Source organism: Calidris pugnax, unplaced genomic scaffold (genome assembly GCF_001431845.1).
Source record: "Calidris pugnax isolate Ruff unplaced genomic scaffold, ASM143184v1 scaffold18, whole genome shotgun sequence".
Classification (NCBI taxonomy): Eukaryota; Metazoa; Chordata; class Aves; order Charadriiformes; family Scolopacidae; genus Calidris; species Calidris pugnax.
The window spans coordinates 2,869,047-2,895,725 of NW_015090812.1; the positions used below are offsets into that span (position 1 = coordinate 2,869,047).

The 26,679-nt window shown below is 43.6% G+C and overlaps 1 protein-coding gene across 1 annotated transcript; it reads left to right on the forward strand.

Moving 5' to 3' along the window:
* The first annotated feature begins 5,146 nt into the window (after window positions 1–5,146).
* Window positions 5,147–26,299, forward strand: C8B (complement component 8, beta polypeptide). The gene is made up of 12 exons (XM_014939144.1): window positions 5,147–5,324; window positions 6,896–7,049; window positions 8,115–8,256; window positions 9,262–9,403; window positions 13,204–13,336; window positions 14,206–14,403; window positions 16,986–17,226; window positions 19,398–19,526; window positions 20,438–20,601; window positions 22,833–22,986; window positions 24,216–24,284; window positions 25,698–26,299. The coding sequence occupies exons 1-12, from the start codon at window positions 5,233–5,235 to the stop codon at window positions 25,847–25,849; spliced, it is 1,770 nt and encodes a 589-aa protein (XP_014794630.1). The 5' UTR covers window positions 5,147–5,232; the 3' UTR covers window positions 25,850–26,299.
* Window positions 26,300–26,679: the final 380 nt, after the last annotated feature.

Below are 26,679 nucleotides of genomic sequence, written 5' to 3' on the forward strand. Positions count from 1 at the left end.
TACATAGCTAACTGTATTCAGATGTCCTTGGAAGGAGGAACATGATCTGTTTTGTTGTCAATAAGCTACAAAATGTCAACTTAAAGTGAAATAAGACACAGCTAAGCATGGTTTTAAACTAAAATACGTTTTTACAAAGTAGGCCAAATCTACTCATGTTGATATTCATCTGGTACCCCCACAGTGGTGTTGGGTTTATGTTGAAAAATGAAAAAAATTGGCTTGTGTTGCATGGTTGCTATGCAGACTCAGTTTAAAAATTCAGAATGAGCAGGTTTGAGATTTAGTCCAGTGATGGTGAGGAATCTCGGAGTAGGAAGGACCTGGCTGCATGTTGGACTTGTTCAGAAGGGGGAAAAAAAATCTGATTCTTTCTGTACTGTGTCAATGTACTGTATTACATTAATATTGCTGTAACTTAATCGCAGTAGGAGTCTGTGGTTTGTATGTGAGAGTATTCAGCTCAAACGTGACTAGTTCAAGAAATGGTCCCAATTTAACTAATGCTAATTAAGGCCATGATCTCTTGCAGTAATGAGGATTTTTTTAGCAACGGTTTGCAGAATCTACCTGAGGTTTTACAGAAGTGAGGACTCTGACAGATCTCTCTTTCCTCTGTCAGTGACTTCTGGGAAAGCAATTGATTGTATAGACTGGGAATATGCAATTTTAACTCGCTTGCATTGGATTAAAGGCTATGTTTCATGTGCTTTAATCACTACACAGTGACAGTTGCTGCAACAGATAAGCTAACCTCTTTCTTCCTTTTTCTAGGTTGTGATGTATGTTTCCATGCCCCGTTTCCTTTTTTTCTTTCTTTTCTTTCTAAACAACTTGTGTCCTGTGAAGGTTCATATTTATTAGTTTTCTGGCAAATACTGTTCTCAGTCAGAAGAATATCATGTCAAAGAAATGAATGGGGCTATCTCTTGGCAGTTTTCTACAGAGGTTTGAATCCATTGTCTACAATTGTGTCTCTAAGCCAACATGGGAGGCACACGGCGAACGAAAAAGGTGAAAGTCCATATGGTAACCAGAAAATGGAGGTTTTGGGTGAATGTGTGAGCCTGGGTCATCTATACAAGATCTCTGCTGACACTCTTGCTATCACTGTCTTTACTGCTGCATGCACTGCTCCTGGGTTCTGGTTCTGCTGCTGTGTGTGAAGCCAGTGGGACTCACCCCCTGCTCCTGACTGTGCTCTGATTTGTAAGAGGACATTGTCAGCTCTTGTGACAAGGTCTTCTACAAGTTGGTCTTCTCATACTGATTAGCTTTTTAGGATCAGCCCCGTTAAAAGCCTTTTTTTTTTTTTTAATGCCTAATGTAAAGCACAGAGCTTGCATGGGGAAGAAAAAAGGGTATTTTTTCTTGTTTTACTTGCTGTCTGAAAGTGGGGTGAGACTGAATTATACATTTCAGCATGACAGTGAGGAATATGGGGAGATATCCTGATACGATTTCCTGATTACCTGTAACATTGCCTGTCTCTTTCTAAAATTATTCTACTGGAGGCAGGAAATATCAGGTCTATTAGTGAAACGACTCTCCTGCTATTAGTTTTTAGAGCTTTAAATAGTCTTATCTCAATGGACGTGTTTGCCCTGTGGCTCATCTATCACCCCTAAAATGTTTTATCAGCACCTGAAAAATCTCAATGAGAAGAATAGCCTCAAATGTTACCCGTTCGAGGGGCTTTCCGATACAGAATGTATTTTTTTTTAAAAAGGGTCTTTTAAGATCTGATATTTGCTGGTTTTTCAACCCCATTTCATAGCTCCCGCAGCACCACTTCTATAAATACTCCTGACCAACGAAGAAAGGAAATCACAATAGATTAAAAGAAAACCAGGTTAACGGGCAGCAAATCAATGTCCATTCAGCCTGAGACATTTGTGAAAATAAAGGATTATGAAGAATTATTGCCAGGTACTGGGAGTGTGAAGACCTTTTGTGGCACCTTTGTCGTCTTTAACAGATGGTTATTAGGGGTCTGAGAGGAGCTCTCAGTGTCTGAAGCCAATTGTATTAGAAATAAGTGGAAGTTATAAGGCTGTAAGATGTTGCATTTAAACGTTGTACTATTTGACATACCAATATTATGAGTGTCTTGGTTTTTTTCTTTTAAAAATGCTGTTTCTAGTTTGAAAATGGGTTTGTGTGTTATCTTGAGTTCTAATGGAGAGGAGATAGAGGCAAGTGAATGTGGCGTGGTGGGGTTTTCTTTCTTTGTCTGCTCCTCACTGCGGCCCCTGTCTTCCCATCTTCACAGGACCTTAGAATCAGAGGTTTTGAAGTGGATGAGCCCATGCCCAGTTTGGACTGAGTCACTGTGAGGCCTTATTTTTAGTGAATCAAGAGGCAGAAAAAGAGAATTAAGCTCAACGAGGTGATTTTGTTAATATCTAGGGCTTTTCAGAGGCCAGCCTCACCACCAGAAAATGACTGTATTAGTAAGAAAAATGGTGATGCCATGGAGTCAGTTGTAGTAAACATCTGAAAACATTCCCTAGGGTTTCTTACTTGTAAATGTTACTGCGTATTTGCCACCTTATGTTCTTCACCATTAAGTCAGTGGGCAAGCCTACTCTTAACCTTTGAATGAGCCGGTTGTTTTCTTCTGCAGAAGGAAATACGCTGCGAGTTATAAAGCAGGGAATGAAAAGATTGTCTCAAAGAAAAATAAACTCTTTTTGAGAAGGGCACTAAGAGTGCCATGAAGAGCTACTTGCTGGCTCCAATCTAACCTTTGGCAGAGAGAGCCTTTCATCTCTGATGTGTTTCGCGGTTGTTCTTTGGACAGGAAACTGCCATTTAAAAAAAAAATAATCGTCAGTGAAACCATACAGGTTTTATTTACAGGGAGCAAGGGATCACAAACTTCTGTTGGTGTTATGAACTCTGCAAAGGATGCGTTGCACTTGAGAGCTTGGTGTTCATGATGGGGGCTCAGTGAGGCTTCATTTTCAGGTGTGATGAAACCCACGTGCAGTGAGTTACAGCGTTGTTAGCGCTAAGTGCTTTGGGACTTGAAAACACCTCAGCAGACAGCCACGGCTATTACAGTCAGCGATGAAGAAGGATCAAGACTGGTGAAAGAGGACACAGCCAGTGTTACAAGGCAACATTCCCACTGCTCCACGGACCCGCCAAGCCCCAAACTGCGAGGAAGTGGAAAAAGCTGTGGTGGTTGTTGTGAATTAGACCTACCTCTAATTAACCCAGCTCATAAATTATGTGGCAAACCTGATTTTGCTTTTCAGTTCTCTCTGAAAAGTATGTTAACGTGTGGGAAATTCCATCTCTTGGGTCCCTGCTGTTGTTTTAACCGAACTTCTTTCTGCTAATGCAGGAGCAAGCATGGTCACCACTAAGATGCGCATGGTGAGAGGCAGCAAAACAGGAGTAGGTTGCTTGGAGATCTTCACACGCTGGGATCACTGTCATGGTTTGCAGTTAAATCTATGAGGGTGCTCTGTGGCTATAATCTTAGCTTCTCTTCTGCTGCTGTTGGCATATCGGATGCGTACTGCATTTCCCAGCCAGCAAAGGTCCCGCCTGTGAAGAGGTGTTTCCTGTAAAAGCGTGGGTTTTTGCCATGCACAAATGATTAACAGCTAAATCAATTGTGTCAGAGGTTGAGCAAGCCCGTATCGCATAAGCACATCTTGGGTTTTAGTCTGGGGCAAAGTCATTTGAAACAAAAACGTAAAGCAAAAAAGGCAAACAAAAAGCTTTGGGCAGCCCAAACCGTCTTTCCTAACAGTTTGTCCTCCGTGTCTGGAGATGAAAGGGCAGTTAATCACTGACTGCCTGTTCAGTAACACTGGGTTAAAAAAACAGGCTGCCTGAGACACAATCTTTTTATTCGGAGCAGATTCCCAAAAGGAATCAGTTAACGTGCTTCTCTGTGTTAAATTGTTGTCATCAAGCTGCCAAACTAGAAAGATGCAGCAGCCAGTAGCTTATTTTGCAGAGACATGGCTCCACGGTCAGAATAATGTCATTTGTAAGGTAACTGTGACACATTAAGTGGTGTAGCACTTGGCCAGGTAATGGTGCTGAGGTTGTCAGGTTTGTTTTGTATTAGTGAATATGATTAATTTTATCTATAGCATCCATCATTCCCATAATGAGCAAATTAAAATGTATTTATTCTTTGTATTGTCGAAGCACTCAGATTTAGCCCAGGGGGAGAAGCCGTGCTGTTAAAAGTCATAGTCGTACCCAGTGCAACTGTTCAAAGAACCTCTGCTTGTCCAGCAAGAGGAAGGGTGGAAAAACACAGTGATGTTCAGCATTTTGTACAGGGAACTACAGACTCGGAGAACTTTTCTCCCTCTAAGACACTCATTGTAGCTTAAGGCTAGTTAGGATAACGAAGGGAAAGACTGCTGTGTTTCAGGAATCACAAAGAACTATACCTGAAGTGAGAAGCAGTGGGACGTGAAAACTGCCTCAACAGGCAACCAAAGAACAACTCTGCAAGGTTTTGAAGATCCTGATCTGCCTTTGAAGGCCCAGATGAACTGATGGGAATCAGCCCTTGGTAAGTTCTCTGCCCTGTTAGGACCATTTAAGAGGGAGAATGACTCAGTATAGTAGCTAGAAAACACCAAGATGTTTAGTTTGATACCCAGACAGGTCTTGCTTGCATGGGCTCAAGACTTTGGGTACATGGAGCAGAGGATTCTGTGGACAAGGGATGTGGCTCTTGTCCTTCCCCTGTAGCCTGAGCCCTGCTGAGAGGCAGCAAAGGGCACTCTTGGGATGGAGGCTTTCCCCGAGCAGTCACAATAACTGCTGACGCCTGGCCTGCCTCTGGAAGGCAGGCATGAAAAGCAGAAATAAATAAATGATTTTGCAGTCTACTCTATTCCTAGAAAGCCGACTTTAGTTTACTTATTGCTTCCCTCTTGCCAAGACCAGAGCGTGTTTCATTTGTTGAAATATTCATTTTTCCCCATCCCTTGAAAGGAGCATTACAAACGAAAGCGTGAATTGCTTCTGGACAGATCTTTGCTTCTTTCCCGCTTGCCTCCAGAAAGCCGTGTACTAACAAATGCAACGTTTACCTTGTGAATCTGCCAGGTGGTGGGTCATCTGCTGTTTACAGTGTGGAAAAACGACCCTGTAATTTATCTTTTTCTACTTGAACCATTTTCAACACCCTCCCGGGCAGATGGAATGGGAGCGGTGGCGGTCTCCACTCGCTGATGGAACCTTGGAGCCATGAGCGCAGCCCGTACAACGTTTGCTCTGGACCCCATCAAACTCTTGCTGCTTTATGCTGTGCTCGGCATCCTCGCCGTTCATGGCTTCGGGTGAGTGAATATTTCCCAAGCCGTGTCCATGGGGTGATAGGATAAAGAGTGAAAATCACTACAAACTCTCTGCTTTCACGTTGGATGGCACATAATTGCTGTCTGGGGCGATTTCTGTATTTCTAACGACTAGCGAAGGACATTGTTTTGAAGTTTAACGTAGTGCAACGTGTCTGCCTTTAGAAAAATAATCCCGGCTGATAAATCTGAGATGACAAATTGCCACGGTCATGTTGTAATGTGCCATTTGCAACATGCAGCCTCCTCCCGTGCTAGCTGCCCATCAGTGTGCTGGAGAGATGGGCTTTTTGTGTTCTTTGAGTAGGTAAATGGCAAGAATCTGGCTGACAGTTGTTTCTTTCTCTGCTAGCTCTGTAGATAGTGCTCTTTCGGAGGGCTGAGGTCAATCAGTGACTGTAATCTTTCCGATCTAACTATATTTTTCCACTGTTCTCTGAACTTTGAGCTCTGATTTCATGCCTCAGTGAGCTGATGAGTTTTTGTAATTCCTTTATTCCATGTGATTTTTAATACGCAGTAGTGGGAGCCCCTTGCCAGGCACTAAATCATACTTACAGCTTCAGCTGATGCTAATCCTTGTCTTGGTGGAAGAATTGGGAACGCTGTGGTGGTGGTTTACTTGTCAAAGTGGGCATGAAAAGAAACTAATTGTTAATGTTTTAGTACAGCTTCCCACTTAGATTAGGGGCTACAAGGAAGTGTTTGTCTGGGACAAGGATTTAATCAGAAATACTGAATCTGCCAAAAGAGTAGACAGCATTTTAGCTGCGGCATAGTGGAAACCTTGGAGACAGTTGTCATGTGAGGGGCTGGGGTGAAGAGTAGAGGCTCACATTTGGGCTTCAGGTTCACTACTGGGATGAATGGGATTAATGGGTTCATGACTCTCTATTGTGAACTGAGAACAGAGTCCAAGACTAATGGGGTTGGCCAGCTTGAGAAAAAAATAGGCTGCTCGGCAAAGGGAGGCGCTTAAGCCTGGTTTTCAAAAATGCTGAGCACGCACCAGTCCTTAGAGTTGGCACAGGTGTTTGTCCTGGGGGTGTCCCACCTTGGAGCTGGTCATTGCGTATGGCAGCAAGGTACCAAAGTGCTGCCCATACAGCAAGCAACAGGGAGCGTATGGGGCAAGGGCAGCAACTGATGGTGCAGATTTTACTGCTGGCCACTTGGCCGGGTTATTTGGTAGGGCTGGCGCAGCTTGAGAGGAAGCCCATGTTGGTGGGACATGCGTTGAGTTTTTCATGATGACTAGATGAAATGTGTGTCCTGTTGTCAACCCTCCTGAGTGCTCTGCAGATTTACTCTCGTGGTAGTGGTGTAGAGGATTAGGTCTACTCTTGGGCATTGAAGAGTGAGTCGGGTCTCATACAGAATTAATGCCTGTCTGAAATGAGTACGAAGACCTAGAGGTCACGTGGAAGATTTGCTGAGGTCTAACAAGCGTTAGTTCTTTCTGGCATGTAGTTTTACATAGTTATAGGCCAAGTTGTTTTGTCCTCACAACTCTGTGGTTTCACATGATGAAGCTCTTCTGTTGTTGAATGCAGTGGTGAAGAGGAGGCCCTTAACCTCAGCAGCACCAACAAGAGCGTGGGCAACGGCAGGTGGGCCCGGTCCGTGAGCAACCAGCCACAGCCCCGTGACTGTGTGCTCTCCGCCTGGTCTTCATGGAGCAAATGTGATCCCTGTCAAAAGAAAAAGGTGAGTGTTTGTGGTCTAGGCATGACGTTTGAGAAACCGGAAGGCAGGACCCTCCAAGCCTTGTCTTTTTTGTCCATGGGGTTGGGCAAACAGTGAGGAGCTGCTGAGGAAAGCCCTGTACAAGTGAAGCTGCAGGCTTTTGCTTTCAGGTGGCTTTAGCTCTTCACCTCCAGTAAATCCAGTGTTTTCCAGGCCACCTCACTGTTCTGAGGAGGTGTAAGCCCAGACCTGGTGAAAGCACAGGTGGAAAGCCCAGGCTTTGCAGGGACTTTGTCACCAACACAGTCCTCTTCCAGCATCAGTGCAAGGCACCATTGCTGCTAATGGTCTCCTGTGGGACCTGGAGACACACAGTTCCTCTCAGGATTAAGATGCTTTTTCTTGTCTGCCAATGAGCATTTTCTACCCAAGAAGCCCCATCAAATGAAAGTGATGATCCCAATAATGTGAAGAGCAAAATCCCCGTTGCTAGAGGGACCTCTGCTAACGAGTTGGAGAAGCTGTTCCCAGGCTTAAGTGGGAATAACCAGTGATGGGAGTTGGGAAGTGTGAAGCTTCATATCAAAGAGTTAATCTTAAAAGCTGGGAAGAAAAGGAGGGCTAACATATTGGACGGAGTAATTGACTGCTTCACAGCAGTGTTGTGGGCGGAAAAAAATCCCTAATGATACAGAGGGCCAAGTAAATACACTGACAGAAAATAACAAGGGATGTCGTTACCAGTGCTAATTGAAAGAGAGGAGACGTAACTGAATCCTTCCTTATTCTTGCAAATGCCCACACTACCTTGTCAGGCTCATTTAAACAAACTGTCAAAGAAAAGCAAACTTTCCTTCATCCCTTCCGATCCTCAATCCTTCCTTCGTAAAATTAAAACTGCCGCAGATCAGAATCCTTTGAAATGAGGCACGTTACCAGCATCACACTTCTCTACCGACACTTTTTTTTTGATATGACAGTACTCTTAGATCAGATCTCCCCGACACAAAGTTTGTTTTTTAACTAGGCAAGCGTGAAATTCACAATTTCTGTACACTTGAGTCAATATTTTTTATTTCATCACAGTACAGATTTGCCCGCCTGGAACAACCTTCTCAGTTCAATGGAGATCCATGTGATTACTCTGACAAAGAAACCGAAGACTGTGTTACAAATAATCCTTGCAGGAATAGAGTTAGATGTGATGGGTTTGTGTGTGCAGTTACAGGTAAGAACCTATGGAGAGAGAAGTGGTGGTGCTCAGGTGGCACCTCTGACACCACCACGCTGAACTTTTGGCTTCTACAAGGGTATGCTGGGCTAAAGAGATGTGAGGAGTGACCTGGGTCTGTCCATGCTTGTGTTGTGTTTGCATCAGTGATTTTGAGTCTATCAGTCAGCCAAAATCTGTCAGTCTAAAGCATGGCTTTAAAATCTCCAGGCAGGATGTTAAAACCCAGATATATCAGTAAAGTCTGTAGCACAGGTGGATCTGACAGCAACAGGAGAACATGCATTGGGCATCCCTGACATATGCCCAAGAGCACAGCAGGCTATGATGGAGTTCTTCATGGCATTTCCCTCCACCCTTATCAATGACTAATTAGTCGGGACCGCAGTAAGCAGCGTGGGGAAGCCAGGCAGCAGATAGCTGTGTCCAAAACCTCATCAGCTTTTGTTTTACATCTAAACCCTGGCAGTGGAGAGGACAGTGTGCAGGGAGTAGGGTGCTGGGGCAGAGGAGATGGAGCAAAGGAAGGTGACTGTCACCTCTGTCCCCTGGGCTAGTGGTTCGGTGAGACTGAAAAACAAGAATTCAGGAATTATGCACATGGGAAGGGGGAAAAATAATATTATCACATACAAGGTCTGCTGAACAGTCTCCAGCATGTTTGTTGTCTAAAAACTAAAAAATTTTAGCAACAGAAAAAGTCAGTCCCTTTTTATACTTTTAACTAGGGGCGTCTTTTTTGTCTTTTTTTCCTAGGTAGAACAAGGAATTTTAAGATTTTGAAAGTTTTGAGCAAAACTGAGCAGATGGAGTCTAGTGATTAAAAATGTGTATTTCTTCATGCAGATAGAGAGGAAATATTTTCCAGCCAGCGTTGAACCATTCGCCACAGGAGTCTTTTATTTCGTTTCTAGACTCTGAGTCAGGGACTGTGCTTTTGCAATATTGCCAGTAAGCAAGATAATATGTTGCTTTATAAGTAATTTTTTGCTTGCATCCTAGGGAGATGCATTGCACGGAGGCTGCTTTGTAATGGGGATGATGACTGCGGGGACCGGTCAGATGAGAAAAACTGCAAAAAAGTGTTTAGAAAATGTGACCAGAAGATGGAGCAATACTGGGGAATAGAGAATCTGGCAAAAGGGTAAGTCAGTGACCTTCACGGGGTGTTTTCTTACTTAAGAATAAGAATGGTCTTATGTGGCTTCAGTCATAAACATTGAAGAGAGAAAAGCTGTAGCAGTTGCTGTATCAGGAGTTGGGATCCTGCAGCCTTTGGGGTCCTGGTCCAAAGCCTGGTGGGCAAATCCTGGTGGACTCCCTGAGTTTTTCGGAGAGAGATGAGGTGAGTACAAGTCCCAGATGTCCCCAGGAGTGTTCATCCTGCGGAGATCATCAGCTCAGCTCGCAAATGTGTCCTGCAAGAGCCTGTGTGTGCTCTTTGTGTTGCCAAAACCTGGTGGGTGAAGAGGGAAATGTCAACACCAAACATTTCCTCTAATATCTACAGGTACTTGCCCTTAAATTAATGAGTGGGAGAGTTTCACTAATCCAGTTATTTTGCACAGATCTAAGTAGAATTAGACTCTGGCCTAATTCAGTCTGTGGGGAGCAGGAAACCTGGCCTTTAGGAATGAAGAGATTACTTCAAACTGTGCTTTTGAAAGAAAAACAAAGGAGGGTTTGTTAAAATCCGAACATACAGTTATACCAGTCTTTATAGAGTGACTTAAATCAGCATCTTGGTGTCACGGATGGAAATATTTGACATGGTTATGACTCAGCAGCAATTCAAAATTTATTAATAGTTTGAGGTAAATGAAGAGGTTAAATTTTAGCAGCACTTAATCATTAACCAATTTAAGGATTTACATGGTGATTTAACAAAATAATTGTACAGCGACTTAATGACAGATTCGAAAATAACAAGATTCACACTAACTTAACTATAAGGTATCCTAAATCAATATATTTGTATAAGCATCAAAACATATAAACACACCCCATTGGAGTAGTCGCACACACGCATACCTCCTGAGCATTTAACTACTCAGATTTTGCAGCAGGTGACTCTAATGAGCTGACGGGTATCGCTTTTCCTAAATCAATATGTATCTGTATAAACACAAAAACATATAAACACACACACAGAGGCAGAAAATATTTGGATTCAGTAAAATATATGAACACCCACACTCCTAAAAGTTAATGTTTATGTTAGGAACACATCAATAGATAGAGAGGTGGATGAAAGAGAGACTAGCCTATAATTAAAATTTTTCTCTTCTCGAGTTCAGAGTAAATACTCCCAAAGCGTCAGCGTTCCTCAAGGATAATTGAGACCCTAGAAGGTTGACTCGCCCTGGCCCTTTAGCCCTTGAGGTATTTCCCTGAGCAATGTTCTAACTCAGCTCGCTCAAAGGGTCTCTGCAGTCACTATTTATAGGGTCTGAGATACTTGATTTTCATCAGGTACTTTTCCACTCCAGCCCAACGTGGACAATGGGACATTCTGGTACATTCCACCAGTTGCACAAGCCCAGAACTTGCTAGATCTTGAGGTTCTGGTATCAGTGGACAATGGGATATTCTGGTACATTCCACCAGTTGCACAAGCCCAGAACTTGCTAGATCTTGAGGTTCTGGTATCACCCCCTCTCTCTGGGCCATGATCCAGGTACTGTCAGCGGGTGATTGATTATCAACTGTTTCCAAGCAATAGAGGACACGGGAACCAGGTGCACTAAGGGGTTGCCATAACGTTCTGGTCCATGGCCCTTCACATTCTTTCCTGTTTTATGTTGAGGTGTTATGTGTCCCAGGTTGCCATGTGGTCCAGGTGTTAAGGGGTTGCCATAACATTCTGGTCCATTGTCCTGCTTTTATCCTGTTTTATGTTGGGTTGTTATGTGTCCCAGGTTGCCATGTGGTCCAGGTGTTAAGGGGTTGCCATAACGTTCTGGTCCATGGCCCTTCACATTCTTTCCTGTTTTATGTTGAGGTGTTATGTGTCCCAGGTTGCCATGTGGTCCAGGTGTTAAGGGGTTGCCATAACGTTCTGGTCCATGGCCCTTCACATTCTTTCCTGTTTTATGTTGAGGTGTTATGTGTCCCAGGTTGCCATGTGGTCCAGGTGTTAAGGGGTTGCCATAACGTTCTGGTCCATGGCCCTTCACATTCTTTCCTGTTTTATGTTGAGGTGTTATGTGTCCCAGGTTGCCATGTGGTCCAGGTGTTAAGGGGTTGCCATAACATTCTGGTCCATTGTCTTTCTCCTTTTATCCTGTTTTATGTTGGGTTATTATGTGGCCCAGGTGGGGGGAAATCACGCCAAGCACTAGGTGGCTTAAGGTGTGGGGGGTGGTTGCACCACCACACTTGGATTGCCTAAAATCTGAACCTGGTTATGGATTTGTATTTTTGCACAGTGTATGAATTGGAGGGGTGGATGTGTCAAAATGTCATGGATTTCTTCTCCAGTAGTGAGAGATGGTGGAATTTTTATCCTTTGTGGGGGGGGTAGGATTAACCTGCATGTTACCAAGCCCCAACTTTTTTCGGATTCAAATCCACATCTGAATTGATCCAGCTTTTACTGGTTAAGACTGTGACAACTTTCTGTACGACTGGACTGTGTGAAAAGAGTCTGTTCTCATTCTGCAGGGAAAAAAAATATGCTTTTTACATTTAAAAAAAAAAAGAAAAAAATCGTATTGCAAGGAAAATTATAATTTCCTCCTTATTCTCTGGAGATATGGCTGCTGCACATGTCATTGCTAATGCTTTGTACTTCTGAGTTTAATCAAAATTAAAAATAATGTTGGACAATTATAGGAACATGCTTCTCATCTCTTTGAAGCTACAATTGCTCAGTAATTTGCCTTTAGTGGACTTCCCTTCTTTTCAGATTGTTCTAAAATTAGAGTTAATATTTTAAAGCTTCAAAGCCATTATCGTGGAAGTCTCTCTCCCCAAAATAAGTAGAAGCAGATCTAACAGAGGCCTGGAACGCTAATAGGGACAAGACACGGACTATTAGCAATTATCTTTTTTTAAAAAATATTTTCCTCTTCTTACTATTTGAGTATGAGTATGTGGAGGTGAGTGCCATGTTCTCAGCTGTCTGCCACAAGGGTTGACATGAGGGTGTCCTGACAGCAACAGAAGGGTTTTTACTGCCATGGATCCCATCAGCCCAGTTTAACCACCCCATCTAAAAAGATAGCAGTGTGACATCCTTTCTCAGAGCAGATGGGTTAAGATTACTGTCCATCATCCACTAAAATCAAAGGAAAACTTCCCAGTGATTTCAAGGAGTAGTTGAACATTTGCTCAAGTACCAAGATTCCCTGAGAATTTTCACTCTCATCTACTGACCTCTGGTTGATCCTTGACCAACCCAGCAAACATTATGACTGATAAACCAGAAGAAAAAATGTAGGTTTAAAATGAGTCTGGGCTCATGACATGGGTTGGCAAACCACTCTTTGAAGCTGGATGCTGCTGCACTGCCGTGGGCATTCAGGGATGCTTGGGGTGAGCAGCCTGGTGGGATGAGGATTTGGCTGGTCCAGTTTGTTCTGCTCTTCCCAGAGAGTTCCAGTAAAGGCTACAGAAGCTACCAGTGCTGGTGGCAGTAATGCTCTGGTGTATCTCCTAGCTGGGCGGTGAAAATTGCCCTTCTGTAATTACTGTACTCATTGAAGTGTCAAAATTTGACTCTGTCTTTTGCTTTCTTGTTAGTCAGGTCTTTCAGGAGCAAATGGGTTGATCAGGCAGTGAAAGAGGCAAAACTTTGTTTTGGAGTTTCAAAATAAAGAAGCCCTCAAAAACAAACCAGAGAGCCCTCAACCAAACAAAGAATCTTCTGCCTTTCTCAGCCAAGCCATTTGATGTTTACCCCTAAATCAATGATAATATTTTGTTGTTATGCTTCATGTACAGGTTAAATATCTTCACAAACAACTTGGAAGGATTAGTTCTTGATCACCAGTACTATGCTGGGGGATGTTCTCCCCATTATATCATGGACACAAGATTCAGAAAGCCATACAACGTAGAGAGCTATACGCCAGAGGTATGTGTCAGCTTCATCTGCAAATAAACATATAGTCCAATAAAATTAGTGAGTAATACTGATAAAGCTTCATTACTAAATAATTTTTTAAAGAGGTAGAAAACTCATGAGATGAAATGGGATGGCACTGAATTTAGCCCTACTTCTGGAACATCATCATGCCCCACGCACTACATGGAGTTGGACACGGCCTCTAATAATATCCGTGTGTACTGGAATAGATGCCAGTATTCCCTTGCACCTTGTCATTGCAAGAACTGAGCTTAAACTTCCCGCTGCCATCTGTACAAGAAGACCTGAAAGCCTCCCACTGGGCACGGGGAGGTTGATTTTAGGTGGAATTGTGGAGTGCCCAGAAAGCCAGGCTGGGAAAGCTGTCCTTGTGCAGCAGCCTGGGATGTAAGAACACACCGTGTACTCTGTGTGAAAGCAGAGGCAGCACCAAGCTCATTTCTGTGGTGCATCAAGGCTGTATTTCAATTATTATATATTTGACCTTAATGCTCTTGATGACATAGTGTGATATTTTTGAATGTTGCCCATTAGGGAACCTTTTCCTCTTAGAATTCATACTTTAATTGATGCCTATCTTTAAGATTTCACCTTCTTTGCATAAGATTGACATATTAAGTAAAAGCCCGAGGTCCTTGCAGTATGGAGGAGATAGTAGCTTTCCTGCTGCTGCAAGTCAAGTATTCTTGAAGTACCAGTGTTAATAATAATAGTGCTTTGCAATTATACAGGGCTTTTCATCTTCAAAGTGCAAGCATTAATTCACAAGTATATTTGTATCTGTATTCCTTCCTCATGCTTCAGGTATACAATCACTATGCAGGAAATTGAACGTGTTGTTTTTGCTTTCTGTTTAGACCAAAGGCAAATATGAATTTACAATGACTGAATATGACTCCTACTCAGATTATGAAAGCAGAGTCCTGAAGGCAAAAGCTTCGCAGTCTAGCTTCAGCTTTGGTATAAAAATACCGGGATTGTTTGAACTTGGTTACAGTTCAAACGACAACAGGTTCAAGAAGTTCATGAAAAGGATGAAAAGATTTTCTTCAACTGTAAGCATTGCTCCACTTATTTCTCTGTGAGCGTTGTCTGTACGTATGTGTGTGTGTGTATATTGGTTTGATCCCCATCATCAGGTCAACAGCCAGGACTAGGATAAATGAAATCTTTCCTCCTGATTGGATCTTGCAGTTTGTATTGGTCAAGTGTTTGCTACGGCCACGTCGCCTTCATCTGTGTTTACAGCACACAGGAGCTTTTCCATTCCCCTGTCAGCCAGGAACCAGCCTGCCTGACCTCCAAAATCAGCCACAAATGAGCACACTCTCTCCAGTGTCCCGCTGGGCATCCACATTTGGATGTTTGGAGTGAAGTCATCTTAAAATAAATGGAACTAAGAAGCAGATGGCCTCCCCTCCATACAGTGGCCTTGCTCGGAGGAGATGTACAAGTGACACTGGTAGCAGGGTCTCCGTGCTGCACCCCAGCCATGGGATGTCAAAAAGTTCTTACCACTGATGCCCAAACAGTCTGGCAGGTGGGAGGTGAGTGGGGGCAACCAACACAGTGACTGCCTCAAGGGAATCTGCACAGGTAGAATTGGGGTTTTGTTAGCTAACAAAACCAAGAGCCCACAGGTCCCTCCGCCCTGTGGGTGAATTAGGGTGAGAAATAGAGAAATCTGGGTGAAAGAAGGGAAAATGGGATTTTCTCCAGTTCCAGAAACTTCTGCACCTGTGCACTCAGTGCAGAAACCGGTCTGCAGTGTGGATAGCTACGGTGTGTGCCATCATTGCACAATGTCATCTCACACGTGAAGGGCCATCCCTCTTTTAGGTGGGCTCAGCCAGGCAGGAGCTGTCACTTCGGTAAATGATAATGCAAACAGTGAAGCCAATCTGTTCAACTGCAGGGCAGCTTTGACAATAATGTAGAATGAAACTGCTAGCAGCCCTTCCGTGGGTTTAATTATAGACTAACACAAGCCACTTTACTTCAGCTGATGTGTTCTATCTGCCGAGTGCATCCTTCACCAGATCAGGACACACACACACACCTCAAAATACGGATGGCTCCATCACTTCCAGTCTTGTCTGCAGAGACGTGGTCACGGCTGTGATCTGATGCACACTTTAGATGCTTTAATCTATAACTCCTAGGACCGCTTTATGAGATTCAGTCCGAGGTGGTGTGCGCCATCATTTGATTTCTTTTTTTCATCTGTTATTGCTGTAAACAAACCTAGCTCTTGTCAATGGTTTAATAGCATCACTGATCTATGTCTCTCCCCTCAGTATAAAGTGCACTCACGAATGGCAGAGTATTCCTTGTTGCTATTAAACTTGCATTTGCTTCCTGCAAAGTGACAAGATCAGAGGTATATGAGACGCATTTGCAATAGATATCCATAAAGAAACCTAATACTAAGTCTTGACTTTATTAAGCTACAGAGTTTTATATTGAAACCCCCTTGATGTGCTCGCCTTGCTGGCCACAACAACTGGACACTAAATCCTTTGGAAAGACCTCTTCTGTTCCTGACTTTTACACCAGGACGGGGACATGCAATATATACCCATGTACACATATCTATACAGAGGCATATAAATACACTTGTCTGTATGTGTGTATGAGTGTTTGTGTTTTCTTTGAGTTTTTTGTAATGGCATATTCTGCAGAATATAAATTTTGATCAGATAGGGAATTATGACTTGACATACAAATCATCATGATTTCAGATGTTGACGTTTTTCAAGAGGTGGTGAAAGGCACAGGCAGGTTGACATTATTAGGGGTAGGGCAGTCTCTTGGGATGCTGCTTGTGTCCCTGCATCCCAGCTCTGTCAGAGCAGAGCCTAGAGCCTGGCTGTCCCCATGTCCCAGCTGTGGCCTGAGCCATCACCTAACCTGTAATGGGTGTCTCTCCCTCTTCCCCCTCCTTCTCTCCCCGTAATACTGGCCAGAATCCTGATTTTCAGAAACTTTCCTACTAAAGGTTTTGGAGTGTTTGTGTTTTCTTTGAGTTTTTGTAATGGCATATTCTGCAGAATATAAATGAGTGTTTGTGTTTTCTTTGAGTTTTTTGTAATGGCATATTCTGCAGAATATAAATCAGATATAAATCAGATAGGGAATTATCACTTGACATACAAATCATCATGATTTCAGATTTTGATCAGATAGGGAATTATGACTTGACATACAAATCATCATGATTTCAGATGTTGATGTTTTTCAAGAGGTGGTGAAAGGCACAGGCTGGTTGACATTATTAGGGGTAGAGCAGTCTCTTGGGATGCTGCTTGTGTCCCTGCATCCCAGCTGTATCAGAGCAGAGCCTGGAGCCTGGCTGTCCCCATGTCCCAGCTGTGGCCTGAGCCATCACCTAACCTGTAATGGGTGTCTCTCCCTCTTCCCCCTCCTTCTCTCCCCGTAATACTGGCCAGAATCCTGATTTTCAGAAACTTTCCTACTAAAGGTTTTGGTTTTGCTAAGTTAGAAGATTTCCAGTTGCAAAGTGTTAACTTGACAAATCCTGACCAGCGTTAATTGTTTAATGGCCAATAACCACATGGTGTCACAGGAACGACGTCCCTCACTTGTGGATTCTCTTGTGTTTCTGCATTTCATGTAGTCCAGCAAGTTTATTCACGCCCGTTCTGAGCTGGCTGTTGCCGTTTATAAGCTGAAGCCCCGAGCCCTGATGCTGCATTACGAGTTCCTGCAGAGACTCCGTCAGCTCCCCTTGGAGTACAGCTACGGGGAGTACCGAGAGCTCTACAGAGACTATGGCACCCATTACATCACGGAGGCTACCGTCGGTGGCATCTACGAGTATACTTTAGTCTTGAACAGCAACGAGCTCCAAAATGCAGGTATGTGCATCCAATGGTCATGAAGAAGTTTTTGGGGCCAGCTTTTTGGTGAGCGAACCCCTCTGCAGGCACCCAATGATGGTTTAAGTCCAAGGCCAGAAAAGAGAGATGGAAGAGGAAGGAATCAACAGCATCTCGAAGAAAGCCTGCAGGAAATATGGGAGTAGAAGTGCTTTCTGGCAGTGAATAAAGAGCCCGGTTTTCAAAGCATGCTCAGCATCACGGGCTTCATCTCGCTCTCAAGCTGTGGGTGCTGCCAGTTCATAAAAAGGGCCCTGTAGCAAGTATTTTAGACGACACGTTTTGGAGGCTGACAAGATGTTGAGATGAATGAGGATCGTGTAGCTTAACGCTTTTGTTAGCTTTGAAAACCTTCACCTAAGTTCTTTTTCCATTGCCTTTCAAATGACAGTTTTGAAACACCTTTAGCCTCGAGAGCTTTTCCAGCGTGTAGGAAACAGTAAATAATTTGCTGGGTGACTCTTGTGCCTGACATTGCTCTTGCTCTTTGACTCTGGCTTCTTTTTGTTGCGAGGAATGATGATTGTTGTGTAGGATAGAGCGAGCCGTGTGACATTAATCAATAGCTGCACTCTCTTATTTATTCATTGGCGTGGGAGTGAGTAACTGCCTTCGCTGTCTATTTGCAAAAGCATTTAGTGGACTCTGCTGCCTGTGACACTCAGTCTGTTTGCTCTTCTGCTGTCTAGGAAGCCGCTTATCCCGTGGTCAGACACAGCCCAGAGGGACAGAATTTAGATTCAGATTTCAGATATTCAATGTTAGCGCTTGCCCAATTTCTCTGCTGATGGGGTGGGCCCATTACAAGCCATGTTTGTTTGAACTGATGGGTATTGCTGTTTGTTTGCATCAAAATCCTGCCTGGCAGCGTCTGCTGCTGGAGGTCAGGATCCTGCTGTAGTACCAGCATTTTCACACTGTCCCCACTGCTGAGCTGGGCTGTAAGTTCTCACCGGGGTTTGGTAGGTCCAGTCTGAGAATTCAGGTTTTTCCGTTCAAATCCATCATTATGGTTTAGGCCCTGTCTGAGAATTCAGGTTTTTCTCTTCAAAACCATCACTAAGTTTCTCCTGTCAGTGCTGGAAATCAAGTCTTCTTTGGCAGATGTATTATCACACGCCATGTCACACGGGGTTGGCACTTGCACAGCTTTCACATATAATCCAATATGCAAGGTGTGTCTGTGGTTCATGATTTGCTGCTTTTTGTGGGAAAGATGGCAGGAGAGAGGTCTGGATTGTGTTGTACAAGGATGTCATAAAATAGTGGTTCCTACCTTCAGGTGCATATGGATTATGAGCATTAATAGGGACCATCCTGAAACTGGCCAATATCAGATGTATGAGAAGAGCTTAAGAACAGGACAGCCGTACGGTGATACTTGTGCTGTGAGCTCATGTAAACATCTGTATCATCAAGATAATGAGTTTAACAAAAAAAAAGTAAAGAATTCAGGGAAATGTGGGGGATAACAACAAAAAAGCAGAAGAAAAGAGATACTTGAGTGTCATATCTGGTGTTTCACCATGATAACTGTGTAAATATTCTGGAGTGTCAGGACAGCAAGGAGTTTGGAGAAGGACTTTGGGGAGGAAGATATGGTGGATTTTCAGATTCTTAGGGTAAATTATTACATGCCACGAGAAACGTTATAGTAGAGCTTCATGGAGAAACTTCCATGAAACAATTAAGGCTCTTCTGGCAGCAAAGAGTTGGAGATATGAGCCAGCAAAGGGAGGAAAAGCTACTTCCTCAGTTACTCCTAAAAAGCCTGGCTTCTGGGGATGGGGATGGGTGGTGGGTTGTCCTTTGTTAAAGATGTTTGGTGTTTAAGTCACAGGCCAGGCTTCCACCTGCTGCAGCTCTGCATAACCCAGTACAGATGAGTTGGTCATTAAAAGCCTCTTCCAGCATTTACCTTGCATTTGGACTTTGTTTCAGAGTTCTGTAAAATGTACAGTTTCCATTTCATTTCATATAGATCTGTTAAATATATATATATTTTTAAAAAGGCTTCTTTATCTCATCTCCTGTTTTCCCAAAGGAAAAATATTTATCAACTCACAGTTTCTATGTATGTTGACATAAATCATTGAGCAGTTGTATTAAAATGCTACTTTTTTTTTTTTTGTTTTTGTTGTGCATTTAAGGTTATTCTCTGAGCGATGTCCAGAAATGTGCACAGCATGGCTTCAACATTGGTGGACTTATTAAGGTTGTCTATGTGAACCTTGGAATAAATGTAGCTGGCTGTAAATCGCTTTTAGATGAGATCGGAGGTAAGCATGAAACACTTCTGCAATTTCATTTCTAGCCTTTGTCGTAGTGAAAAGAAGATTTTTTTTGATCTTGCCTGCCTGAAGGATTCCTCCACCGCCTCACAGCTCCTTTTGAGTCTGCTGACTAATCCCAGCCAAGCTTGACAGAGGTGTAGATGTCTCAAAACTTGGGTTTTTGCAAGATTTTATTTGCTAGGTAGAGAAGAAGCTTGATGTCCCACAGAAAAACCAGGGACAGATTAACCATTACCCACCTGACTGGTGCTATGTTACCAGTCCACCCACCTCTCAGCAGAGCAGCTCAGCATGTGGCTTCTTGTACCCAAAAAAGCCAAAATGGGGAGCACAGGGAGGTAATGGTGTTGTGGGGGGCCTTGGGGGACACATGGGAAGCTGGGAGTGTTGCAGTGGGAGGAGGGTTCACCTGAAGATATGTGGAGGAGAACAGGCAATGTTCATGGTGGTAAGGAGCATGGGGCTGTGGAAGGACCTGCAAGCTTATAACCATAGGGAGGAAATTTAGGGGGATAGATATAGGGTGCAGGAGAGGAGGATGGGGGTATTGCTACAAGGGAACAGGAGAGGCATAGGGTGGTGAGACACTGGAACAGGTTGCCCAGAGAAGCTGTGGCTGCCCCATCCCTGGAGGGGTTCAAGTCCAGGCTGGATGGGTCTTTGAGCAACCTGTTCTGGTGGGAGGTGTCCCTGCTCATGGCAGGGAGGTTGGAACTCGATGATTTTTAAGGTCTCTTCCAACCTAAACAGGCATGAAACGCTGTGGCCTTTTCCCTTTCTTCTCCCGTTGGGATGGGTTACATACGGGGGTGTTTTGCTGTGAGCTTGTATCTCATCTGCAATCCACAAAGACATCCCTGAGCAGAGCTGACCACTTCCTGAACGCATTTTTGCAGACAGCACCTCCAAAAAACGGTTTGTGGAAGATTTCATCGCCCTGGTTCGTGGCGGAGCAAGCGAATACATTACCACCTTGGCTTACAAAGAGCTGCCGACGGCTGCGCTCATGCAGGACTGGGGAGATGCTGTACAGTACAACCCTGAAATCATAAAGCTAAAGGTACTGTATCCATCACTTCCTTCAGCCTCTGAAGAGGAACTCTGTGTTTAAATATATACGTTAAAAAAAAAACAAAACAAAAAACACCAAAACAGAGAAACTTCTAGGGCAGATAATAGACTTGTATTGTGCAAGATGTTTTCTCTAAGACTGGGTGTTCAGGAAATCCAAGGTATGATGTGTTAAAAAGGGGTGGTGAGGTTGGAATGACATGAATTAAACAGCTTTAATCCTTCTGACTTGGCTGTGAGGATGTGAGCCCTTGCTGCCTACTGAGCAGGTCAGACTATCCGCTTTCTGTTCTACCAATGTATCACTTATCAAAAATGTATCTGGCAGCATATATTTTATAAGGACTTTTTTTTCCCCCTGAAATTTCTCCAGTGACTATTTAGCAGCAATTCTCTCCCATTCTGAAGGTCAAATAGTTCACCGTACATGCCTGGGTGTTTGTGCAGCAGAGCTAAACCTTAAAAATATGAGTTAGGTTTTGAAGAGTCAAGGTTTTTTGATCCTGAAGAGTTTTAGAAATGCAAGGCACAGTAAAAGTAAAATGTGAGCAGAAGTATGTGGCAATTCCACCTCATCATTTTTTATGTCAAAATAAGTTCACTCTGAGTGAATAGTGCAAAGGTGCAAGAGGTGCATCCTTTTAAACAGGAGTTTGTGCTGGTACTGGTGGAAGTTAAATTTATCATTGTATAACTGTTTTTCCTTGTAAAATGTAGTTTTAGGCAAAAATTGTACTGGTAAAAGGCCTTTGCTTCTCATAGAAAATTCTTACATTTCATTTTTTAAAGAGAAGAGGTGAATTCTGAAAAAAATACAAACCAAAGCAAAAATGGGTAATTTGGAAATACAGCCAGTGCCTGTCTGGCACTTGCTGCAGTGGAGCTGGCATTCCCAAGCCCCTGGTGTGCTATGGGCAGAGCTTCCAGAAGTGTGCTGGGAGGTCTTTGGGCAGGAGACAACATCAATGCAACCCTCCGCGCTGGATCCCACAGACAGAAAACTCTCCCACAAGAAATTGCAACGTTCTTTGTCTTGCCTGGCATCGGTGACCGGGCTGCCCAGTGAAAAACCTCAGACGGATGTAATTCGGATTTGGTGTCTATAATCCTTCATTTCCATACCAATATCCCCCAGGGGCTTGAAGATCAAAAGTACCAGCAGAGTGTGACTAAATGTCAGCCCAGGAATGCTTAGTTAGGGAAAACTAAAGCAAATCAGTTCATAAATCATCTGCTGAAGGGACTTGGCAGGTCACTCTTAGTGTATTTCCTCATTTGTATGATCTGAATTCAAAAAGCAAAGTATGGATCACAGATAATTGATGAAGAGTGAATGTACAGCAGCAGGAAATGAGCATTTTTTTTTTATCGAAACATTCTTCTATTTCTTGTAGCTTGAGCCTGTAATAGCAGTGGGGTGATCTTTCATGCTTACTGTGCTGCCACGGCCCATGCGGCAGGCATCTCTGTAGCAAGGATGGGAATTTGGGATGGATGTGCTGATGACACATGCCAATATTGTGCCAACCACACTTTAACTTGCCCTCGGGAAAAAAAATAAATGAGTGACTCAAAGTCTCCTTGGCCCCTACTGCACACTCACCGTGCTGTGCACCCCCTTATCTTCTCCCACCAACCCCATCTGCAGATGAGGGTCACAATTCTCTCGCTTCCAAAGGCAGGGGAAAACTTTATCTTGGCTTCATAATGAGACAAATCGGCCTTGAAATGCAGAAGGGGTTATGGTGGAAGTGCAAATGTGAATGCCCGTGACCACGTGTTGTGTGGCTGTACGAGGAGTGGAGGAGATTTTGGTGGGTGGGGTTTTGGGGGGACCTTTTTTAAATCGGAGTAAGAGAACACTCTGGAAATGTAATTTTGAGCAAATCTGATCTAAAAATGTCCAAATTAGGAAAATGGTTGAGAGGCTTTAATGAAACTACTATGGAATTTTGCCTGTTTGTCAACTAATGGTATGGCAGTTGCATTTTATTATGCATTTGCAGTTTCTTTGGTGTTGTAAAGCAAGGAGAGGATCCCTGTAAGTACTCCTGGCATCGCTGCCTCGTTCTTTGTGAGGTTCAAGGAAATACTAACAGGAAACCTGGAGCCCCTACCACGAGGCCTTCATTTCCCTCTCCAGCTGTGCTCCCACCGAGCCCTGCGACGCTCACACCATCTTGAAGTTGGAAATAAATGCAGTTTCTTCCCTCTCTTTAGACAGAGCCGCTATATCAGCTGGTGACTCCAACTGACTTTGCTAACGCAATCACAATAAAGGAAAATCTGCGACGGGCCCTTGAGGAGTTTCAGCTGGAGACCAGTTCTTGTCGCTGTGCTCCGTGCCAAAACAATGGCATCCCTTTTCTGCAAGGTAGGAGGATTTTGCATCTCTTCACCACCCTCTAAAAGAAATGAGCTGGGAATTTGTGGGAAGGGAGGGAGGAAGCTTGACGAGTAATCTTCTCTTTAGTTTCTCCTATCATTTCTCGTTCAGGTAATTAAATATATTTTTTTTTAAGTTGGTCTATTTGTAGAGTGCCACCGGTAAGTAAAGGCAGTAAAGTCAAGGGATGAGCCTTGTTAATGGGAGTGAGCATCTGTGTCAGTTTTGCAGAGGAATTTGTTCCATCTCAATTATGCATTAAAAAAAAAACCTTGACATCTTTAAGTCTCCTCCTTTCCTTTTAAGATTACTTCCATCCTCCTGGAGAAGTGACTACTGTCTCAGCATTAATTAGTGTTTGTAAAAGTGTTTTGAAGATGAAAAGCACCATATAAGTGCCAAGCACAGTTATCACCACCACCTCCCCCCATTTCTAATAGAAGCTGTCCTCCTTTGTAAGCAGGCTGTGATTTAAAAATGAAGGGGAAAAATAATCAAATTGAATGAAAACCGCACTGCCTAAACAGAGATATATAATGTGATGAGAGCTTCTAACAAAGGGACCATTTTGTCAAGTGCATAATTCCAATCTGCATCTGCAAAAGTCCTGATGAGAATCGTTATCATCTAAATGTATCTAATGCAGAAACCATGGCTTCAGGTACCAGCTAGTTGATTGTAGCACTTAAAGGACTCGTCTCGTGATTACCATTTTTTAAATAACTTTTTAGGTGCTGAGTCAGCTTAGCATTTCATTTAGGAATTTATCCACAAGAGGCTTTAAATGATTGTTATTTTCCAAAGTGGGAGTCCTCCTCCGGGGTCCTGCCATGGGATGGACGCCGGGCAGCCAGCTTGGAGTTACGTGGACTTTTTCCCTGCCAGAAAGCCAAGCTGGGCTGCTCCTGTCCTGGGTGCTCATTCACGATGCTGCAGTTTCTTCCCTCTCTGCTCTACCAAGGTGGTAGAGGTGGTGGCTGAGGTTGAGCCGCAGTGCAGCGACAGGAACAAATGGCTGGGAAGGCGAGAGGGGTGGCAGGGTAGTCACAGCTCCCCCACTTTATTGCAATTTTATACTTTCACTATCGCAGAAAAATGGTGATATCATTTTGCCCACTGTCCCTTTCTCACGGAAGATGAAGCACTGAGAAGAAATGGGAGTCTGCAGGCAAAGGTGACTTGAAGTCTCTAATCCCACCATCTCTGCTTACTTCCAGGAACCAGGTGTGAATGCCTGTGTCCCCTTGGTTACAGGGGCACTGCCTGCGAGATCAGCAAGAGGGGAGGTAAGAGGGACCCAAGTGTGAGGAGACGGTCCCAGCAGGATTTAGGAGTGTCTGGGAACAGCAAATGATGGATGGGGGGCAATGCCCAGCACTGGCTGTCCCCACTCTGCCCAGCCCAGTGCACGAGGGGTTAGTAAGGGTCCTGCAAAGGGACAGATAGACTTCCCTTGCCCTCTTCTGAATTTCTTTGCACTCACGAGGAGGTGACTTTACTTTTGCAGTTCAAAGTTGCATAAATGCATCTTGCAATTATATCAAAGTATGAACTCCTGCCTCATTTATGATCCATGACAAGCCTTAGGTCTCCTCCAACAGCTCTGTTTCCCCAGTTTTCCCCTTTGACACAGCCAGTAGGTTGCAAACTGTTTTCCCCCAGATATACTACCATGCATTTTAATCTTAAAATCCTATTATGTTGTCTTGAAGCATTTACTAATGCTTCTTGGTCACTTTGGATCGCTGCTGTCTGCTGACTGATGTTCTTAATTCCTTGTAGTTTAGGATGATCTGTGAATTTAATCATTTTGTTTACTTCTTCCAACTCATTAATTTAGGTGCTAAATAATACCAGATCTCAGGCACCCAGAGCTCTGGCACCATCCCACAATTTGATGCACTGCATTTATCATTGTGCTTTGTTTACAGTCTTTTATCCAGTTCTCATTCTGCATGACTGTGTCCTAACTAAGCCAGTCTGAAATATGTTTTAAACCAAGATTTCACCAAGCAGAGGGTCAATTTTGTAGGTGTTTCTGAGGAAGTCCGTGGAGCCTTCATCTGTGGAGTCACTTACACCTCGTTCCAGTCTGCTTACCACACGCGTAATCGCATCCGACCCTCCCAAAGACTCACATCCATCCACTTGTCAACGTGTAGCTTCCTTTCTCACTCCCCTTTCCTCCTTTTATGCACTGCCTCTGTGTTCGGCTCCCTGATTCTCAGGATTCTGAATTTATGTCACTCACGTGCTCAGGGTCTAGAAGAAGCAGAGTAATAGGAAAAGCAACAGATAGAAAGCTGAATATTCAAGCTGTTGTTCATTGAAGAAGAATGTGATAACGTTTCCCCTAGAACCTCAAAACGTGGCTGACACGAATTTAGTTGCTCTTTTACTTACCTAGGCTTGGACTATGTCAGAAAAACACCCTACAAGCAAATATAAAGCTAATAGATTTTTTTTTCCTTGTCCTTTCTGCATAAAGCATAGTTTGAACAAACATCAGAAATTTTGAACAGAGAATTAACGTCTTCAAAACAATCACCCTTTTAAATGACTGGAGTATATTCCTAGTGATGTGGACAGGGGGAGAGCTATTTGTATTTAAATACGATTCATGGAAGCTGACAGCTCTTCCTGTGGAAAGGGCTGCTTTATTCTGACAGTCCTTTCTGGCTTTGGTTTTTTTTTTCCAGATGCTGCTGTGAATGGAAACTGGGGTTGCTGGGCCAGCTGGTCGCCATGTTCAGGAGGTCAACGAACAAGGAGACGACAGTGCAACAACCCTGCCCCGCAAAATGGTGGTTCATCGTGCTCAGGGCCAGATGCTGAGACAGTTCTTTGCTAGAGGGAATCGTTAGGAACCAACACAAAAGGGAGGAGCAGTTTGCAAATGGAGTGGGAAGATGTTGGACTCACTCTGCCTATGAGTCTCATCCAAGTGCGTTGAAGTTGGAACATTCCAGAAGATGTTGGGAGCTGGGTGTGTGTGATGAATCACACCTTCAGATGTGCTTTGTAGGTGTCCCATGGGACCAACTGTGCTTAATGTTCTTAATATTTTGATTTTCCTCTGTCTTTTTTTGCAATGGGCTAACTGAGACAAGCTTTATCTCGTGCCTTGTTTGGTAGCTGCATGATTTTGAATTTTCCTGTCTTGTTTTTGAAGGTTCCTTTGAGATTAGAAGAGACTGACTGATCTTACGTGCACCAGAATGTGCGCTAATATGCAGCTACTGTGAAGACAGCTGTGTCATGTGGAGCAAAATACAGCATATTAAAGTCTAAATCTCAATGAGCACCATAGTATCTAATGTGACATTTAAAGCCGCTGTGCCTCACTACCCCAGTTTCCCGATTTATTGCATTTAACTTAAATTGTCTGTCGTATTAGAAATTGTCTTGAAGGAGTGAAAAACCGAATTGTGAAGAACAGTCTGGTGACACCGAAGCATTGTTAGACTATGTAGCAGTTGTGCTCCTACAGCAGCAAGGAGCTTCCTCCTGTGTGTTTCTGAAGTAGAACACATCCATCGAGAGTATCGGATACACCCTGGTGCGCTCAGATACACCGGTGCTCTTTGGGAAGGGGAGGGAATTCCTTAGGAAGAATTAGGGTTATTAAGCGTTGGAATGGGCTGCCCACGGTGTGCTCAGATACACCGGTGCTCTGGCTCC

Coding starts and splice junctions, on each gene's coding strand:
- C8B (XM_014939144.1), top strand. CDS start 5,233: ATGAGCGCAGCCCGTACAACGTTTGCTCTGGACCCCATCAAACTCTTG. Junction 7,050..8,114: donor ATCCCTGTCAAAAGAAAAAG/GTGAGTGTTTGT, acceptor ATTTCATCACAG/TACAGATTTGCCCGCCTGGA. Junction 14,404..16,985: donor TGAAAAGATTTTCTTCAACT/GTAAGCATTGCT, acceptor CATTTCATGTAG/TCCAGCAAGTTTATTCACGC.